General features: G+C 32.2%; 3 protein-coding genes across 7 annotated transcripts; 2 read left to right on the top strand and 1 right to left on the bottom strand.

Annotated features, from left to right (window-relative positions):
* The first annotated feature begins 854 nt into the window (after window positions 1-854).
* LOC109807770 (putative cyclic nucleotide-gated ion channel 7) lies at window positions 855-6,907 on the top strand. 2 transcript variants are annotated; one of them, XM_083074689.1, is made up of 8 exons: window positions 855-980; window positions 1,492-1,604; window positions 2,095-2,689; window positions 2,876-3,088; window positions 3,808-4,118; window positions 4,742-4,853; window positions 5,509-5,745; window positions 5,826-6,907. In XM_083074689.1, exons 2-8 carry the CDS (start codon window positions 1,546-1,548, stop codon window positions 6,561-6,563), a joined length of 2,265 nt encoding a protein of 754 aa, XP_082930815.1. In that variant the 5' UTR covers window positions 855-980; window positions 1,492-1,545; the 3' UTR covers window positions 6,564-6,907. The 2 variants fall into 2 exon arrangements, with proteins under 2 accessions (XP_082930815.1, XP_029129203.2); XM_029273370.2 differs by lacking the exon at window positions 855-980 and having other exon boundaries at window positions 2,083-2,689.
* LPA3 (Low PSII Accumulation 3) lies at window positions 5,059-13,178 on the bottom strand. Of its 4 annotated transcripts, none has more exons than XR_002240498.3 (13): window positions 12,803-13,178; window positions 12,559-12,589; window positions 11,012-11,104; window positions 10,839-10,901; window positions 10,531-10,642; window positions 10,251-10,336; window positions 9,797-9,855; window positions 9,586-9,688; window positions 9,444-9,504; window positions 8,672-8,754; window positions 8,486-8,566; window positions 7,390-7,575; window positions 5,059-6,574 (listed from the first exon to the last, which is right to left on the bottom strand). XR_002240498.3 is itself a non-coding variant. In XM_020370390.3 (13 exons), exons 1-12 carry the CDS (start codon window positions 13,093-13,095, stop codon window positions 7,516-7,518), a joined length of 1,125 nt encoding a protein of 374 aa, XP_020225979.2. In that variant the 5' UTR covers window positions 13,096-13,178; the 3' UTR covers window positions 7,071-7,360; window positions 7,473-7,515. The 4 variants fall into 4 exon arrangements, 3 of the variants coding, with proteins under 3 accessions (XP_020225979.2, XP_020225980.2, XP_082930816.1); XM_020370390.3 differs by lacking the exon at window positions 5,059-6,574 and adding an exon at window positions 7,071-7,360 and having other exon boundaries at window positions 7,473-7,575; XM_020370391.3 differs by lacking the exon at window positions 5,059-6,574 and adding an exon at window positions 7,071-7,360 and having other exon boundaries at window positions 7,469-7,575.
* Window positions 13,179-13,779: 601 nt separating this feature from the next.
* LOC109806819 (ACT domain-containing protein ACR11) lies at window positions 13,780-18,218 on the top strand. Its single transcript, XM_020369330.3, has 10 exons — window positions 13,780-14,040; window positions 14,524-14,581; window positions 14,724-14,849; window positions 15,072-15,166; window positions 15,686-15,770; window positions 15,870-15,929; window positions 17,022-17,077; window positions 17,276-17,381; window positions 17,785-17,853; window positions 18,025-18,218. The coding sequence occupies exons 1-10, from the start codon at window positions 13,886-13,888 to the stop codon at window positions 18,085-18,087; spliced, it is 873 nt and encodes a 290-aa protein (XP_020224919.1). The 5' UTR covers window positions 13,780-13,885; the 3' UTR covers window positions 18,088-18,218.
* Window positions 18,219-20,685: the final 2,467 nt, after the last annotated feature.

Consider the following 20,685-nt stretch of genomic DNA (forward strand, 5'->3'; position numbering starts at 1 on the left):
TAGATACATCTCCATCAAAGCCTTAATGTTATGCTTATTATCATCGAACTTTTGATGTTCTTCATGGCTTGGCTGATAAACTTGTATGTAGTCTTCCATACTGTGGATATAATGATGCCACAAGAACTACTTTTACAGTTTGATTTTTTCTAGCAGAAGATGTTGAAGTTTGCAAACCTACTTTTGGTAGTATCTTTTGCTTTATTAATGGTGATAATAAGGTGTAGATAAAAGGATGAAAAAAAATCAATATTAGTTAAGTTTGCTTCACCTAATTTTATTAATTTAAGACTTAAATTAAGATTTTTCCTCCCTTGAATGGAGGATAATTTATATTGTTTAAAATTCAAAGTTAGTGCCCCGTTTAGAAATCTGGTCCTATTTTTTTTCTAGACACAAATAAAAAAGCAGCATTGATTTTCAGTTTTTTCTCAAATAAAATTGTCTAAAGATATGTGTTTAATTCCAAGGTTTGAATCTTAATTTTAGGTATGTAATAGACTATATTGAGAAAAAATAATACATACTTTATTAACATTAACCATGTTTCATACCAATGTTATAATTATATTAATGAAATTAAAGTATTTTGTATCTTTATATTTTTTTTAATAAAAATGTTTAAAAATTATTGATATTTGTTAGATGGATTGGTGTTGTGATTAGTTCTCAAACGTCAAGATTTTAAATTTGTCTTATCTATGTAAGAGTAATTATTTTTTAATATTAATTTTTATTATTAAAAAAAACATAAAAAAATAATAATAATAGACAATAGAGTGCATACATGTGGCGGGTTCCCTTGTAACTGCCGTAACGGTTTAAACTTCCTAAATCTACTCTGAAAACCGTAACAAGGTTTTTCCTTTTACCAATCTCTTCTCTTTTTCCCTCAATATTCATCTCTTCTCATTCCTTTCCACACCCCAATATACCACATACCACAATTTTGTACAATCAAAGCCTTAAACATTGTCACAGTAAGTGCATACCTTTCATTTTATTTACATTATTCTTTCTTGTCCAAAATTTTCATCTTTCAGGTTCTTCTCCAAATTTTTTTTTTTCAAATTATGGAAATAAGGAGATGGGTTGCTAGAAATGGACAACCCTGCAGATGATTAAGTCTTTGTATATTTAGATTTGGAACTGAAATTGAAATTGTTGAAAAAACATTTCCTAGAAGCGTGTCCGAGTCATTTTCATTGTTGGATTGACATTGTTTAAAAGCATAGAATGTTGAATCCATTACGTTCAAATCATAGAAAGGGGCATGTTTGATCTTGGCAATTTATCTTAAAAGTTAAAACCATGTCAAGTTATTATTATTAGAGTTTCCTTGCGTTGGATTCTTTGTTTGTATTTATTTTCTAAGGATTATCTCCCTTTGAATTTCGTATTTTAGAGATTATATATACCAAAGAAATTTCTGAAATCGCCGTGATTATCTGCATTGTATGAAATAGAAGACTGAACTTTGTCATACGTCAGGAAACTGCTGGACAGATCTGGTATTCCTGGCGGTCTCTATGTAATTTCTTCAAAATGTTTGACTCTGGTTACAAGTCACAGTATATTGGAGGCCAGAAGGAGAAGTTCGTAAGGTATAGAATACATAAGCACAATTATTTTACTGTTCCTTTTGTGTTTGTTTGCATGTAAAATGTTTGATATGATGTTAGAGTTCATAGCTTGAGACATGAGATGCAAAGGTTTATAGGTTCCAATTTCGAAGCTAGTTGCATGTCAGTAAATTTCCTTTATTAACGTACCTCGAATGTCCCTTGAGGATATATATTTTAACTGATCAAACTCTTTTTTCTTTATTAGTTGAGAATTCAAAGCAAGACTAGATAATTTGTAATTAAATGCTTCAGAATTCAGATATGATGTTTTTTGTTGATTCATGGAAATTGAACTTGGTATGATAGGTAGTTTACAATATTCACATGCCTTGTTCAACCAACACTCTTGATATGATACAAAACTTACTATGTTATATTCCACTTTGATTAACAATCATTCTTTGATGTGTGCGAAGGCTAAGTTGTTAAACTAAGCGTTTCTGAATCTGACACACAGTGGATGATGTAGGTTGGATGATCTGGATTCAAATTTGTCATTGCCATCTAGCTCCAGTGGGATGAAAAAACTAAGATTTAATTTAGATTCTCTACCTATTCCTCTTCCTGGCCGTGGAAGAAAAAGAGCATCGAAATCCTTTAGGCTTGGAGTGAAGAAGAGTTCAGATGGACTAAAGACATTCGGAAGATCACTCAAAACTGGAGTCACTACTTGGGCAGTATTCCCAGAAGATCTCAAAGTGTCAGAAAAAAAAGTATTTGACCCTCAAGATAAGAACCTTCTGTATTGGAATAAGTTTTTTGAGATTCTATGCATTTTTTCTGTAGCTTGTGATCCCTTCTTTTTTTATCTGCCTTATTTCAACCACAAATCATTTTGCCTCGCCATAGATAACAAGCTAGCAAGTTTTACTGTCACATTGAGAACAATATGCGATGCCATTTATCTCGTCCGCATAAGTTTCCAATTCCGCACTGCTTACATTGCACCTTCATCTCGAGTATTTGGGCGAGGTGAACTTGTTATAGATCCTGCAAAGATTGCCAAGAGATATTTACAACGTTACTTCATCGTTGACTTCATTTCTGTGCTGCCTATGCCACAGGTTTGAAAAAGAAGCTTTCAGTAAGAGTAATATATCCTGCATTGCTGATATTCATGAAAGAAACCTAAACAATTGTTAATGGCTACTAAATTTAACCCATAATGTCAATGATGATAATTATGATTCAAGTTACATTTGGAAAGTTTTTATGCAAATGAGGTTCAGTTGTCTTCATGTTTGCTGCAGATTGTAGTGTGGAAATATCTCAACAGAACAGGACGTGTAGAGGTATTGGCCACAAAAACGGCATTGTTGAGAATTGTGATCCTGCAATATTTTCCAAGATTTCTACGCTTTATACCTTTAGCTTCAGAAGTTAAAAAGACAGCTGGTGTTTTCTCTGAAAACGCATTGCTCGGTGCCATGTACTATTTGATCTGGTATATGCTTGCTAGTCATGTAAGTGCTTCTTGTAAAACAATCCTTTTTCTAGTTCTCCTTATTGATGGGGTTTTGTTAGGGTTGTTCATGGTTTGGTCTTCTGGAAAAACAAATTAGTTTTGTTAACTAAATCCCTTTTTATAAAATAGATTAGTTCAGTCGGAAAGCGAAACATTTTATAAAAATAATTCAAGTAACCAAATCATTTTTTTTTTATAAAAGTGGAATGGTTTGGTTAACCAAACAAGTTGGTTTTTTGGTACAGGATAATTCTATAAAAATTGTTCAGTTAATCAAACTATTTTTTATAAAGTAGACTTGTTCGATTTTTTTAAAAATGGTTTGGTTTTTTTAAAATGAATCAATGCGATGCAATTCTTATATCCACTTTATACTCATGTGAATTGGTTTTTTTCAAAGAACTAAACTAAATCAGACCAAACCACTCTATAAAAATGACTCAGTTAACCAAACTGTTTCTACAATGTGGTTTAGTTTGGATTTTTTCTCAAAACAATGTGGATTCAGTTCAATTTTTTTGCACGCCACTAAGTTTTGTTGTATAGAAATTTTACAAGGTTAAGAAGATAAGTGGCAAGACTTTGAAGTCCTAGATATAGCAAACTAGATCCTCTGCAGTTCTTTTCCCATACAGGCTAACCAATACAAGTATGAAGAGAATTTACAAAGTTATGTAGTAATAAGTGCATTCTTCTGACTCTTCCCTGATGCCACAGATAACCGGCTCTGTCTGGTACTTACTAGCCATTGAACGCAATGACACCTGCTGGAAGAATGCTTGTAAACAAGTTGACGGGTGCAATACACATTTCTTGTACTGTGGGAATTCGAACAAGCATATGTCAGGGTATGAAAGTTGGAGAAATGTCAGCGAGACTGTTCTGAAAACCAAATGCTTTGTTGAGGATGACAACTCAGAATTTAACTATGGAATCTTCTCTCAAGCTATACAGTCTGATATTGTTGCTTCCATAGAAGTTTTTCCTAAATTCTGTTACTGTTTATGGTGGGGCCTTCAAAACTTGAGGTATATTCCTTGTCTTGTCTGATTCTCCAAAAATATATGCGTCTAAATTTTCGTTGTATAAGATGTTTAGCAACCATTAGCTCCAAAAACTAAGCCGTTAGGGATTCTGCAAGCTATGTTCTGATTACATGTCTAACACCTTCAAAATTGAAAAAAATAAAAATTGAATTTCATGAATAGACAAGTACCAGGTCACACTACTATCTTGTGTTTGATTTTGATGTGATTATAGGGTCATTAAGACTCAAGACCAATTGATTTAGAAGACTTCTTCACCATCTGATAAATTAATTTAACATGTATCATCTAAACATTTACTTGATGCTAGCTTCATGTATTTCTCTTCTTTGCCAACTAACATGTAAACAAATACACTTTGTTCCTATAAATTCTAAATATGAACTTTATTCAGTGTTATTTAAAGTGATATGTTGTCACTTAAACCTCACATGTCCAACTATTGCATTTGTTATACATGTTTGATAAGTTGGTGCAGAATTCTATTTTTATTTCTTAATTAGTTATTACTGTTTGCACCTAGCACGTGTGCATTTCAATAACTGAAATTGCTTTACGTTCCAAAGTTTTACAAGCCTAAGCACCTTCTGTTTTGCGTTCCACAGTACACTTGGTCAGGGGCTTCTAACCAGTACCTACCCTGGAGAGGTTATGTTTTCCATAGTAATAGCTATTATGGGGCTTATCCTTTTTGCTCTTCTGATTGGGAACATGCAGGTAAAAAAAAAGCTTTAACTGTAGGTATTTATCTATCAATGGTTATTATTGATGTCTTGGTTAATATAAAACTTTAATAGTCAGAGTCACTACCAGACGAATGATTGACCTGAATGATGATAATATGCAAGTTATGTAACTTGTTTTTTTGGTTATTTTGGCAAAGACAAAGCGCGAGTGTTACTTAACTCAATTCCAACTCAAATCAATCAACTAGTTTGCGACTTGGGAGTCACTGTATGAAATTTCTGTTCCCAACTTTGTTTTACATAAATAAGAAAATTGTATATACTTCTAAAATAAATGCTTTGAAAAAAAGAGATGGTTAAATACATTATTGAATCACATTCATGTGTTCTCTGTACTCATGAAGAAAAAAAATCTAGTTTTACAGCTCTGCCGCTTTGTCATCAACACAACTATCATCACCATCTTTCTCTGCTTCTCTTCTATTTGAAATGGCCTGAGCTGTAGTTTAGGGGCCGGTTCACTTAACGTTATGAGCTTTGACATGTTTAAGGGATGGGTCAAAGACAAACAATCACCATGCTTTAACATGATATAACATTACGAGTTTCTTGTCACTAAATGGAGAAATACTTTTAACACATATTTACAATAGTTTAAATGTTTGAGTCATCATGCAATTGGACAGACCTACCTTCAATCAATGTCAGTTCGTCTTGAGGAAATGAGGATCAAAAGACGTGACTCTGAGCAGTGGATGCATCATCGCTTGCTTCCTCAAGAGCTGAGGGAAAGAGTGAGACGCTATGACCAATACAAGTGGCTGAACACCCGTGGAGTAGATGAGGAGAGCTTAGTTCAGAGTCTTCCGAAAGATCTCAGGAGAGATATCAAACGCCATCTTTGTTTGAATTTAGTCAGAAGGGTGAGTGCTGAGTGCCATAATGCCATTGCCACTTATTAATCTTCATTTTCTCGTGTATATCACAACATACATATATTCAGGTTCCTCTCTTTGCAAACATGGATGAACGCTTGCTGGATGCTATATGTGAGCGATTGAAGCCTACTTTATATACAGAGGGCACTTACATAGTGAGGGAAGGGGACCCAGTGAATGAGATGCTCTTCATCATACGTGGGCGTCTAGAGAGTGTCACTACAGATGGTGGAAGGAGTGGATTTTTCAACAGAGGTCTTCTGAAGGAAGCTGACTTCTGTGGAGAAGAGCTACTAACATGGGCATTGGACCCCAAATCTGCTGCTAACTTGCCATCATCAACGAGGACAGTGAAGGCTATAAATGAGGTGGAGTCATTTGCTTTGGAAGCAGAGGAGTTGAAGTTTGTTGCTTCACAGTTTAGGCACATTCACAGTAGACAGGTTCAGCACACATTCCGTTTCTATTCGCAGCAATGGAGGACGTGGGCTGCTATCTACATTCAAGCTGCTTGGAGGCGCCATTGCAGGAGAAAGATTGCAGAACAGCGCCGGAAGGAGGAAGAAGAGTTATATGATTCTGATAATGAAAACGGTGATGATTCAACCAGGGCCTTGGTCAAGCATTCTAATTCTTCTTTTGCTGCTTCTAGCCTTGGACTTGGTACAACCGTCTACGCTTCTCGCTTTGCTGCTAATGCACTTCGTCATCATAGGCTCCGTGGTTCAGGTTCCAGGGACATGATCAAACTACAAAAGCCCCCAGAACCTGACTTCAGCAGTCTTAGTCTTGATGAAGACTGATCCTCCTCTTTCTGTGGACAAATTGCAACATGTATTGTGTGTCCTTCAGTAGAATACTATTTGCACTTGCAAGACACATTCGTCAGCTCATATCACAATCAGTGTTAGCTTATATGGTGTCACAATTTTGGTTGGGGTGACCTAGAACATGATTCTAGGTCTTTGGAATTTCTATAGATATTGAATTTAAATATAATATGTATCTGCACACCCTTTTTTTATACGTTTGCTGGCTTGCTTGTAATAACTGTAATGTGTAAATATGTTACGTCTGTAAATTTCAAAATATTTTTTTGGGACAAATTTCAAAATGGCTTGCATAGCATAAAATATGTTTATTATTATTAGGTGTACAAGAAGTGCAGATGATTAAACTCTTCCTGACTCCTAAAGTCAGCCTAGTAATGAAATTGTTATAGTATACTGAAGGTCTTGCGTCTGAACCTGTGTCATTAGCATCATTATTGTAATTCTTCCATAAAAAAAATACTGCGCATGGGGCATTACTTCTCACAACCACGAATCATATTCGGTATAACCCAAGACAAAGCTTAAGTCATCAAATAAAATACGATAATGTGATTCATGTGATGCAACGGGTAAATCAGACACAATACAGATTGCATAGTCGAGGAATACAGCTAGATTTCACAAAATAGTTGCATGGCCCTCTCCTCTCAGGGATACGCATTATCTCAAACTTTAGTACACACTAACTATTGACATGGACGTGGATGCCCACGATGGAGCTTGCGAAGTCCTCACGTTTCTTTGCCATGTGTAACATCCGGTTCAAACTGAAAGGGGAAGAATGAGAAAATATTACCTTAAGGAATATTAAAAAAAAGGGGCAGTTCTGCAGGAAATGTCTTCCTGGAATGTATGTGAGCTCATTCAATGACAACCTACATGCGGGTGCAACAAAACACAGTCTCTTCTAACAGTGTACTACTCAACTCCGCCATGCAGAAGATGCTTCTGAATCAAAATCTTCTTCCCACCACGTGCTTGTCTGTAATATCACACAATACAGGCAAAAGATTTATAACTGAACTAGAGACAGGCCAAATAAGATTTAAGATCTCATAATTAATCCACTGTAGCAGGAAATTGAGTCAACTCAATGCCTAAACAAAACATAATGAGAATCTGATCATTTGTATAAATAGTTAATAAAAAACCACTAATTAAGCCCGTTGGAATAATAAAATAAAGAATAACAAAACCCACAATAATTTGTTAAATGTGTCTACCCTTAAATTTTAGGCTAAATTATATTTTTAACCCCTTTATTTATTTTTAAGATTCAATTTAGTCCTATTATTTTTAAAAAGTTCAATTTGGTCCTTTAATTTTTAAAAAATGTTCAATATTGTTCTTCCATCCAAATTGATACCGATGACATTAATAAATAAAATTATGTAAAAGGACAATATTTAACATTTTTTTGAAAATTAGAGAACTAAATTGAACATTTTAAAAATAGTGGGATCAAATTGAACATTTTAAATGATTTAATTTGGTCATCTAATTTTCAAACGATATTCAATGTTATCCTTCCATTTTTTAAAAATCAGAGGACCAAATTGGATCATTTAAAAACAATGAGACCAAATTGAATTTTAAAAATAAATAGAGGGTTCAAAAATATAATTTAGCCTAAATTTTATTTTCATATAAACAAATACAACAGGAGGAATAGAACAAAATCTGAAGGCACATGGAAACCTATGCTGCCTCAACTTTGTGAACATACTGCAAAGAATTGAAACTGTATTTTGGTTCTTGTGGAGGACTGAGACATCACAATAGATGCAGAGTAGGATCACAGGAATATTCAAGATTTACCAAGGACAAAAAAGAACACTAACAAACGAGACACAAGCACGCATATTATTAACAGAAACTGATTAAAAGAATACCTTGTAGCCTCTTCGAAGAAATTCTAGAGAACTTCCCTCTTCTTCTTTAAGTCCCAAGACCCTCAACAATTCCTCTTTAGCCTATACCAGTCAATGGATTAATATGAAACTACTTACAAGTTAATAAGCAAATAAGGTTAACTATTTACAATTAATAAGCAAATGATGCTAAGATCATGAAACTACCTCACCAAGGCTGAAGCGGGTTGCACTTTCTGCTATGCAAGCATAAGAACCATCTGCTTGTTTAAGCATCACCTGCCAAGGACCTGAATAATTTATGAAGAAACAATTTAGTGCATCATCCATATCATCAGCAAATAGAAGTATGCTAGTTATTCAATAGGAAGCAAATATTAATTAAAATATATCTGGTATTAACTGTAGGCTAAATACAGTTTGTGGGTTTGTGCCACTACTACATGGACCGTTCTAAGTGATTCTCTCCAAGCAAACACGGTCAGCCCCAAAAATCAAGTGTTAATATTCAAAGACTAATGGGAAATAAAAAGAACAATATGGCCACACGCCTATTTCCCTGACTAAATGTGATTTCTTCGTAAAAAAAAAAATGTCCCTAGCCACAAATAGTAGTAATCACATTCTTCTTTTATCAAAAGCTAAAAAAATAAAATTTAATGTTGTTACATAAACTGGAAAAATAGTCTTCCTTGTCGGGTCTGATGCTAATATATATCAAATAAATGGTATAAAAGCATCAGTTTATCATACTTTTTCCACAAATTTCTCTGTAGTGCCTTATCTTTTAATTTTTAATTTTCATTAATCTCTATTTATTTTAAATAATATGTGATCACAGATCAATAGATTGAAAAAAAAAAAAGATCTGAACATGCTTTTAGCCTTATATGTATATTGTTTAGTGCAGGCATGAGAAGAGAGAGGGGGGGGGGGGTTGTGCATGCATATACTGATACACATAAAAATATAGTTGCACCTGGGTACTGGCGGAACACAGCTCCACTGTAATTGACAATATAAGGTGCTATTGCAACTGTCTGAAAAACAGAAAGGAAACATTCAATGCCTATTATTTGATAAGATCAATATCTAGAGACAATTCAATAAAGAAGTGGTACCTTCGAATACTCTCTGATTCGGATGTAGAACACTGGAGTGAACAGAGAAAGAAAGCGGTAGTGCAAATCCTTGGCTGGGAAGCCCGGAAGGCCTAAATCAGCACTGTAAATTCAATAATTATTCTCTGTCAAACATAATTATATGAAATAGTTAAGCAATTAGGCATGTAAGAAAATCAAAACAAAAACAAAAAAGGAATACAACATATACCGCAGTGTGTCTAGTTCAAGATTAAATAGAAGTGTTGGTGTTGATGTAGCAAATTTTTCCTGCAGAATCCAAGTAGTAAATTTATAAGGTATACATCAAACTAAAGCAGCTAGTGAAGCCAGTGTGCAAAACAAATTCTTTTCAATTGCAGATAATTGCATAAAAAATAAGTCGCACAGTTTGCAACAAAGGCCATCAAAAACCAGAACCTAGATCAAGTTTTACCATCTAAGATGTTGCAACTGGAAGGGATAAACTTCGAAGTTAAACTCTTTACGGTGCAGAATATTGCTTACTGACCCAAAATCAAATGAAAGAACTCAAATCAACATATATTTTTGCATATTATTTGTCACCGATGAACAAAAACTAAATATTTCTGACTAAAAAGGCCAAAACCAACCAAATGAAGATAAGACTGAAATTTAATTAGCACATTGAAGAAACACCATACCACATACTTCTCTATATATGCAAGTTCACGTGTACTGCAGTTAACGAATATGTAGAGTGATGGAGGCTCACTAGACTGCCAACGACCTGCATTTTTAAGAAAAGAAATGGTCAAAACATTATTATTGTTGTCATGATTTACAATGAAAAACATTATGAAAAACATTATGAAAAACATAATTTGATAAATTGTTATCCATAAGTTGCTAACATGGTAACTAAAAGAACCTTATTACTTAGAAAGCTATCTATGGTAATGCCATTTTCCCCCAAGATCTAACCTTCATTGTCATCTTCAAAGTCAAAATCAAGGGTGTTCCTGACAGATCTGAAAAATGAAGTCATAGGTCCAGCAGGGACATCATCCAAAGAACCTATGGTAATGCCATCAATCTGGAAGCAAAAAACATAATATCTTTATTCAGAATCAAAGTCAATCAACTGTGGAAGTAAATAGTTTAAATACTTCATAATTTTTCAACAATCTGATCTTTTGCTGGCATTATTTTAGAAAAATGTTGCAAGTTAAATGGGAATTGGTTCATTAACAGATGGGAAATAAATTCACACTGAGTTATATTTTCATTACTGAATCTAGAGCTGCTTTGAACAATTGAGAGGCTCGGCGCTTTTCTGGTTTATCAGGGAATACCTACAAAGAGGCACACAAATGTAGTACCATTTTGAAAAAAAGTGTAACATGTATACAAGAAAATAAGTATTCCTTGCTTTTGAGGGGAAGAAAAGAACAAGTCTTCTTACTATGCAAGCTCTGGTTTCCTTTTTCTCCTTGAGCTTTCTTACAACAGCCAAGGCAAGTTGAATGTTGGCATCAATGAACTCATCTGAAGATCCCTTGAAATATTTAGGAATTTGAGAAAATTATGTGCAATGTATTCAGATAAGCATGCACACAAAGGTCAAGTAACTATGAACTAGAACAGTTTCGGAATTAGCCTGGCATATAATACAGACCTAAAAATCAACTAATCAGACTGATGTATTGAAAGTCACTGCTAATAGAAAAAGAAACAAAACCTGAAGTGAGGTATATAAAAGCCAATGTAAAAATTTGTTATGCTCCATATCAAGGCAAGGCATTGTCCTCAATACTACACAGCATGCAACGAGGTTCTCTATAATTTGTAAATGCAGGATATAGGATCTGTTTGTATAAACTAAAATAAAGTACTTTTTAAAAAACAATTTTTTAAAGAGCAGATAAGAGTTGTTACTTAAAAAAAACTATTAAAAAAAACTGTTTATTTAATAAAAATAAAAAATAAATAAAAATAGAAAGTTTAGACAAACACATCAAAAAAACAGTAGAAAAATGCTTGTTTTATTAAAAAGGCATACTTTTAGGAAAAAAAAAATTTAAACAAACAGACCCATAACCTACTAATTTTGGGAACTTGAGGGTGTTTGGAAAAGCTTCGATGGAACTTATTTGGGCTTACTCATCTTATAAAATTAGCACTTAAGCTCAAAATTGAAGGTGTTTGGATTAAGCCAATGAACAAGGTTTATAACATTTCTATAAATTATTATTTTTATTTAAATAACTAGCGTACAAAACAAACTCCATGCCTCTGTGAATGGTTATTAAAAATACAGACGGTTATGGGATGAAATTTATTGAAAAGAATTAAAAAAATTATAATTTATAATATAATAATTATAAGGGTAAAATTGAACAAAAATTGCCTACACCAAAAAGTTCAACCCCTTTATTATAGTTATTATTATAGATATAGTTATAGATAATGTCACGAATACCTATTATAAATTATAAACTATTATAAAAGGGGTATAGGTGTAACTATTTTTTGTCAATACTTTTTACTATACCATTACACATCTGAATTGCGAATAAAGAAAAAAGAAACACCCTCTCTCAATAACTACCCATTCAATTATCTCTTTTTTATTTTATTTTTAATTTTATAAAAAAAAATTAAGAAGCACAAAATGCCTTCTTTTTTTTTCCTACATTCAAAATAAATTCACCAAATTTAGCTCTTATAACATAAAGTTCATTAAAGTTAGTTCTCCATAAGTTAAAAATTAGTTTTTAAAGAAGTTAAATGAAATAACTTTTACAAATTAGCTTATCAATAAATTAATATTAACTTTGGATAATCTTATTTTACTTTATTTTCTTCTCCCGTAAATGCTTATTAAGAAATTTATCCAAATTCCAAACAGACCTTAGTTAGTACTCTGTCCAAAAGCTTACACCTAGATACATTCAATGGTGGAGAAAAAGTGGTAATGAATAGGGCCGAGAGCACCGCAAAGAATAGTACCTTATAAGAAGATATGTTGCTGGGTAAAGGCCTGCAGGAAAGAATGGCAGCACGCAAGCAAAATCTAGTTATTGGCTTATAGCGTTGAAACCAGGCACACATTACAGAAATGGAAAATCAATCACAAGACTAAAATGCAGAAAGCAGAACTTGTTATCGGTATTGCACAATAGGATTTGAGTTAAGTTATAAAAGTGTTAGGTATTTGGAAATTGTGATTGAATTATGAAAGTAAAATATATACGGAAAATCGATTTCGAGACGAAGGTTTCCGTCTTGAAGAGCATAGGCGAGTGAATTGGCAGCGTCGGTGACGAGAACTTCGTAGGATTTAGGTTTATAAAGGGAAACACCGGCCTTAGGATCGGCGCCTTCTCTTCCGATTCCAACGCTCTGGATTTTGGTAGCGACTCTGAGAGTGAGGGGGAGGCTTCTGAGAGGCTGAGCGAAAACAGAGGAAGTGAAAGAAAGAGGTTGAAGCGAGCGAGGGCGAAGGAAAGTGAGGTTCAAAGATGAAGATGGAGATGAAATGGCCATCGTGTTTCTCTTCTCTTCTCCTCTCTTCTCTGCCACCGCCTAACTAACTACGCCAACTCTTCACTGTGATGGATAGGATCAGTGATGACGTGTCCTTTTAATAATCTCATTCTCATTTGTCTCGATTGCCCATTGGGCCCCTGTAGATGGGCCGCGGCCTGCCATGGGTTACAAAGGATTCAATTCACGGAGATAATTGTAATTTGCAAAGGAATGAAAGCTTATAAATAAAGAATTAATCATTTATACACTATTAGTAATTAATTATATTTTTAATTATATCATGTTATTATAAATATATTTATTACAATTAAAATATATAATTGATTATTATTGTAAAACTTTTTTAAATATAGTAATTTTTAAAAAATAATCTCATTAAATAAACTTTCTAGATTTGTTAAAAAGGACGCCAGCAATTAGCAAATTAATCATTCAGAAAATGCGTGTAAGTTTCTTCCATTAATTTAATCTCACAAAATAACTGAAATCACGAGACCTTGTCAATACGTTGGTTGTCCTAAATGCAAATGGACAACATAATATCCACACGAAAAACAAAAGATGCCGATACAGATCATGAATGGACGTCTCAGATTGCCTTTGATGCCATATCCAATAATAATGAACCAACTATCTCTTTCTGCCTTCAATACCCACATTCTTATTTCCCATATTTTCAAGTTTCTAACTTGTCCTCTTTCTCAAATCTCTTTCCTCAAGATTTCAAGGTCATTACTCCAAAAAAGAGGTTTTTTTTTTTTTTTTTTTTTGTTAACAAAACCACAAAATGGCTGTGGCTATGGCTGTTTGGAGTGTTGGTCTTCACTCCAGTGCTGCTCATAATGGCTTGAGAGCGTTGGAAAAAACCGTTTGCAGTGCCCCTTTTTTGAAGGCCTCATCTGGGTTTGCTGCTACTAAGCCATTCTGCATCCGTAACAAAAGGTAGGGTAGCTATGATCATTGGTTACTTTATGGATAAGACTATTTTTTTTTAAGTCTTGAATATCCTTGATTACATTGATTGATACTGAATCATAAGAATTCTGGCTTGGATTGATGATTATTAATGTTTGTATTATGTTTCTGTTGCTGTTATAAAGCAGTGTACAATTTTTTGATTCACATGAACTTCTGATTAAACAAGAAAAATATTGATATAATGGAAGTTGCACTGTGTATGGTTGGTTCCTTTGCTTGGACATGTCAATTCTGGCAAGTAATTTATTCTATTTATTTATCTTTTCTGTTGTTAGCTTGTGTCTTGCCTGAGTTGTATGTTGAACACTTGGAGGACTATGTTCTAACTAATCAGATAGTAGGATGAAAATATTCAAGACTAGTAAACATTTAAAACTTGAAGTGAGTAGGACTGCATCACAATGATGTGTCCATTCTCTGGGTTAATTGTATGTACACTTTTGTCAGATTGTCATCTTCTGGAACTACAATTATCCCTCGAGCAGCACCAGTTACTGATGTGGAGGTATTTAGCTTAATCAACCTATATGATTGCCACTAATTGCATGTGAACAGCCAAAACTTCGTTCTTCCAATACTTGCTGGTTGTGATAACTGATCAGTAAAAGATTTTTGCTTTCAATTTTTTTATAATCTGTGGAGAACAGGATGGAAACCAAGGCGAGACTGATACTACTCCAGTTCCCATAGTTATAATTGACCAAGACTCTGATCCAGATGCAACTGTGGTGGAGATAACTTTTGGTGACAGGCTTGGGGCACTTCTTGACACAGTAAGTCATTCTCTGTGTAAAAACCTATGCTTGTGTTCGCTTATCTAATACTTTACTTTTTTACTTTTGGATATATGCTTTTATATTGTCAATACAGAATTTACGGGGGTAAGCAATGTCTCATTGTGTAATTCAATTACTATTAATTATTGTTTTATCTCATTGAAGCATATGCAATAATAAAAAAAGATTTCAGAGACCAACTCTCTACTTGGGTTGCAGATGAATGCATTAAAACACTTAGGTCTCAATGTTGTTAAGGCAAATGTCTTTCTGGATTCATCTGGCAAGCACAACAAGTTTTCCATCACAAAAGCGTAAGTGTTACATGCATTATGTATGTGATTGTTATAATGCATGTGCAATGTGTTGTTCCCGGTATTGGTCTTGTGTTATTACCAATGTATTCTAAATGGTAACTATGGTCATGTTCTTTGGTTCATAGGAGTCATTATTGTATAGAGGCAGATGAAAATGAGACAATTACCAAAATAAGGATAAAAAGGAAATGAATGGTCAGAATTAGATGGAAATGAATGGTTTTTATTTATTAAAAGGTCAACATAATAGGCACTATTTTTTTGTGGCAAAAGTCATTTGAATGGTTCCTTAAGTAAGATTCTACTTGGGCTCATGGTGTCTAATCACAAGTTGGCACAAGCATATGCAGTCAAACAGACTTCAGAACTGGCCTGGCAAATAAATTTTGGAAATTCACTCTAAAACAATGACACTTGTTTTCAGTTTCACCTTTCAAGCAATAAAAATCTTGGATCAGGTTTTTAACTAGCTTCTGTAGTAATTCATTGGATATGGTTGTGGAAATTTGTTTGCAGTGACACTGGCAGAAAAGTGGAAGAGCCAGAATTGTTAGAGGCAATTCGATTGACAATTATAAATAATCTGCTTCAATACCATCCAGTAAGCTTACCAACTATCCTCATTCTCATTGGACCTTAATTTGGTTAGATGCCAACAGGCAGCTCTCAGCTAATTAGAGTTTTGAAACTGGTGATCCAGGAATCAAGTTCCAGGTTAGCAATGGGAGCAGCTTTTGGACTTGTGCCTCCAAAAGAGCAGGTGATGAATGCCTATACTTTTCAGTTTCAATTGTTGAATATGAATTTTTTATTCCTTCTTGTAATGTGCAGACTAGTTTTGTGAAGTTATAAAATATCTTAGGCTTAGCGGTACTGGAAGTTTCTTCTTTACATATGAATGTGATAAAATCATGAAAACCCAAAAATGTTGGGTATCTGCTGCTTTGTGTTGTTTGACATGCACCAAGTTATGGTAATTTCAATGTATATATTGTTCATCAACAGTCTGTCTTCTACCATAACCATAGAAAAAAATAATGTATTGAAAAAAACCTCATGTCATGCATTGTTTAGTAATAAGGCCAAAATAGTTTATATAAGTACTTACGGACAATCTTCACACCTTATAAGTTTGTGGGGTTGAATTAGATCCAAACTCACATTCTAAATAAAGTTTGAGTGGAGATAGCTTGGGAACTTGTGGAAATAATAGATTCTGCACCACTTAGAGGAGGGGCTCGGTTTCAAGAGTAAAACAAATTGATTTATTTTGTCAAAAGAGAGGAGGGTTTACAAAACAGAAGTGCAACAGGAAGCTAGTGGTAGAAAGTGAAAAAACTTGTTTAGAGTTGTAGGTGTATTCTGTTAGTCCTTTAATTATATTTAAATTCATAACTATCTAGTTTAGTACGGAGGATTGCATTTTCCCTATTAGTTCTACTAATGTAAGTCTATTGTAAACTGCTGCATCGAGGTATGAGAAGACAATTTTGAAGGATCTTCACCAAAATTATGTATAACTGGCCTATTTAATGAGGGTGCCAAGAAAAGGGTGAGAAGTATAAATGTATAATAGCAAGAGGTTTATCTTATAACAGAATAAGTTTTATATGTTTATCTTGGATTACTAATTGGTATCAGGAATGGTGTCTCTTTTCTGATTACTAATAGTGCCATCTATTAAACCATACACGAGACAGAACGGTAGAGAATATATGAGAAAGCTTTAATGTTAACTCATAATGCATCTGCATAAAACATATTAAAATACACATTGTATTCGTTTGATAAGTAATTACCTCACTATATTGGTCCTCTACAATCTTGTTTATATTTTGTTAATATCTGTCAGGTTGATGTAGACATAGCAACCCACATAAACATTTCTGATGATGGCCCAGATCGAAGGTGATGCATTCATTTGGTTATTCATTAACAGCAATGGAAATTATGATTGAAAGAAAAAAAAATTCCTGGTTGAAATTAAACTTGCATAATATTTGAGGCCTTAGCAGCATACTCAGTGCTATGTTTGCATTAGTAATTTAGTACAGTACTTCTGGGCAATACATGTATGTGGTTACTGACTTGTTTTTCATTTTATAGTTTGCTGTATGTGGAGACAGCTGATCGGCCAGGATTACTGGTTGATCTTGTAAAGATTATTACTGACATTGACATTGCTGTTGAATCAGGAGAGTTTGACACTGAGGTATATATATATCATTATCCTATAAATGCAAATTTATTTTTGTTGACCTTGTCATTCAAGGAACATATTTGGATAAACTTCTCCAAAAATACTTATAAAAACAAATAAGAATAGAAATAAAATTATCTTTTCCATAAGCTAAAGTTAGTTTAATAAAAAATAAATTAAAAAAAAAACTTTTAAATAGTTAATATGAGAAAATTTTTATAAACTAGCCTGCATAAGTCATTTTTAGCTTATGAAGAAGATTAATTCATTTTTTCTTCATATTTTCTTTTTCTGTAAGTGTTTACGGATAAGTTTATTTAGACAAACCCTAAATGAAGGTATCAATTTAATTATTGGACCCAAAAAAAAAAAAAAGGAATATACCAGTCTGATCAAAAGGTTTTGTTGACCATAGGGGCTCTTGGCTAAGGCAAAGTTTCATGTCAGCTACAAGGGTAAAGCAATCATCAGGCCTCTCCAGCAGGTATCTTTAATATTGAATGATTAAAATCAACTGCATCAAAACATACATTGAAGTGGCCATGCAAGTAGCCTAGGTTCTGTTCATGTTTGAGCATCTGGTGCCAGATTTTCACATGTCAGTGAGAGTCTTTAGATTTTGAAGTGAATTAGATTCTTATTTATCATGTGGCAGGTTCTTGTTAACTGCTTGAGATATTTCTTGAGGCGTCCGACAACTGAAGAATCCAGTTTTTGAGTGGCACTTCTTAGAACTCAGTGCAAGACATTGTATTCTCTTTTGGAATATAATTAACCACCATGGAATTGTACAATGTTTCCATTCCTTTTGTCATGTGAAGGACAAATCAAGAATATGGTTTACCTATAGCCACAATTAATCATAAGATTTAATCAACATAGATAGGATTGTAAATCCACTCAGATAATAAATTTGAATGTTTATTCTTAAAAATATTATAATATATATATATATGAGTTAATTACTTATACACTGTCAGTGTAAAGTTTTTTTACACTGGCAACCAATTATATCTTTTAATTGTGCTATGTCACTGTAAACACATTTACTTTTACCGGTGACATGACACAATTAAAATATATAATTGGTTGCAAGTATAAAATTTTTTTACACTGACAGTGTATAGGTGATTAAATATATATATATATATATATACACGTATTTTCATTATCACATGACTCTGCCTCACTTTATAACACGTCTCTTGAGTTTTTATGTCACATCCTTATTTTTTCCTTTTTAATTATTTATTTGATCAAAAGAAAATTTAGTTTCTTTAATTAATATTCAATTTTCTTCAACCAATATTAAATATAATGTGATATTTATGAATTGTTGTTAAAATAATATTATATGAAATATTTTACTTTGTATGTATTCTCTAACGAAGATTAGTAACAATTTTTGATAGTGGACTTTGTACTAATATTGTAGCTATTAATAAAAATATTGAATTGTTTAAACTTATTTTGAAATGAAAAATGAGTTTCAAACTTTTTATTTTTTAATTTATTCTTTATTCTTAATAAAAATGTTTTATTAAATAATCAGATTTATCTTAAATTTTTAAAACTTTTTTTTTTCACAATTCATCTATATTTGTAAGTGCTGCTTTTCTATGATGAATCATGGATGGAGGCTGCTTTTGAACAAACACGAGAATATTAACTGAATAGATGAAATGTAAGGAATTGTGGATGGGACAGAGAGCAGAGATAATCTAAACAGGATTGTGCTAGCTAACGAAGATGCTTCATGCCCGTTTTGCAGTTTAGTGGAGGAGACCACATCTGTTTTCTTGTTCTTTCTGTGTTGATCCGGAATAACTGCTATTGCTGGTTTGAGATAATAGGTGTTCATAAAACCTTGAATTAGATTTTTAAAAATTAAACTAAATTATAAATAATTGAATTGATTTTTATAAAAATTAGACTAAAATATATTTTAATTTCAGTTCGAAAAACTAAACTACTATAAAATGTAGTTTAGTGCACTATAGTTATATAAATAAATAAATAACTTGTTATAATGAGTTTTACATAATTGATGTATTTAACATGGACAATTAACGATTTTTATTACAAGTAAAATTATATATTTTAAAGAGTTTTTTAAATGTTGTTATCCAATTATACAATAACATGAATAATTAAAATATTATTTATTTAATAACTATTTGATAAATTATATTTATGATGATTTTTAATTGATTTGATTGTATAAGTAATGTATTGAAATTAAACTTTATTTTAAAACATATTGACTATAAATCAAATTATTTAACACTTAGAAAAAAATTTATGGTAATTCTTTTTTTTAAGGGAACAAAACTAATTTATTTCTTTCATAATAAGAGAAGTAATACATGATGAAATGAAATCAAAAGTGTGGGGACTAGCGTATGATCTTGTTGTCCTTGCTAAGGAATGAGCAACATGATTTGTTTGTCTCCTAATAAACCTAACAGAGAGGTTTCTATGAGAGGCAATTTTAAATCATGTTTTTTAAATCATTTTTTTTCTTCTAATTTATATTGTCTATGTATAACTTTTTAGCTAAATATAAAGGAATATAATGATATTTTTCATGGGTCATATGCTTTTACCTCTAAATATTTAACACAACTACCTATTTATATATAATTCAAAATCGAAAGAATTGATTAAATTGAAACAAATTCCTTACTAGTTGATAGGGCTGTTCAAATTATTTTAAATTAAACTACTAGAAACTAAATTGAACTATATTATAAAAAAAATTCAACTATTTTTTTTATAAAAACTAAATTAAACTTAAGTTTGGTTTAAAACGTAAATTACTATAAAAATTAGTTTGTTCAATTCAAATCACAAGAAAAAGCTTGATTTGGAGTACAAAAATAATTTAATTAAATACAAAGTATAGTTCAAGTAGATGAAAGTATAGTTCAGTACAAACCTATTTTGTCTTAATTTTTTGCAAGTAATTTTTGGTAAATGATATTAGTTGACTTATCACTTAAAAAAAATAGTTTTTTCAAATTAAATCACGTTAGATACTATTTAGTTTATTAGTATAAGTTTAAAAATAAAAATTAATTTGAAATAAAGAATATTTTTTTAAAATGTAGCTTAGTTCAATTTATAGTAAAAAACTTAATTTAATTTAAATTGTATTTTACTTGAAAATTAATATAGAAGTTGTAAATATGCATAGTATTTTTCAAGTTATTTATAAAAAGAAAATATAAAATAAAAAACAAAGCTGAAAAACATAGTCACAAATTACACATTTTAATGTATGTACTTTTATTTAACGTTTTATGATTTTTTTAAT

Source organism: Cajanus cajan, chromosome 5 (genome assembly GCF_000230855.2).
Source record: "Cajanus cajan strain Asha chromosome 5, NIPB_CcT2T_4, whole genome shotgun sequence".
Classification (NCBI taxonomy): Eukaryota; Viridiplantae; Streptophyta; class Magnoliopsida; order Fabales; family Fabaceae; genus Cajanus; species Cajanus cajan.

Bases quoted from the DNA above. Each gene is read 5' to 3' on its own strand.
- LOC109807770 (XM_083074689.1), top strand. From the start codon at position 1,546: ATGTTTGACTCTGGTTACAAGTCACAGTATATTGGAGGCCAGAAGGAG. The intron at 4,854-5,508 runs GTAAAAAAAAAG...GCAATTGGACAG, and splicing joins TTCTGATTGGGAACATGCAG to ACCTACCTTCAATCAATGTC. The intron at 5,746-5,825 runs GTGAGTGCTGAG...ACATATATTCAG, and splicing joins GTTTGAATTTAGTCAGAAGG to GTTCCTCTCTTTGCAAACAT.
- LPA3 (XM_020370390.3), bottom strand. From the start codon at position 13,095: ATGGCCATTTCATCTCCATCTTCATCTTTGAACCTCACTTTCCTTCGC. The intron at 10,337-10,530 runs GTTAGATCTTGG...TTAAAAATGCAG, and splicing joins CTTTGAAGATGACAATGAAG to GTCGTTGGCAGTCTAGTGAG. The intron at 7,576-8,485 runs GTATTCTTTTAA...GTGATATTACAG, and splicing joins TTCTTCGAAGAGGCTACAAG to ACAAGCACGTGGTGGGAAGA.
- LOC109806819 (XM_020369330.3), top strand. From the start codon at position 13,886: ATGGCTGTGGCTATGGCTGTTTGGAGTGTTGGTCTTCACTCCAGTGCT. The intron at 15,167-15,685 runs GTAAGTGTTACA...ATTTGTTTGCAG, and splicing joins AAGTTTTCCATCACAAAAGC to TGACACTGGCAGAAAAGTGG. The intron at 17,854-18,024 runs GTATCTTTAATA...ATCATGTGGCAG, and splicing joins TCATCAGGCCTCTCCAGCAG to GTTCTTGTTAACTGCTTGAG.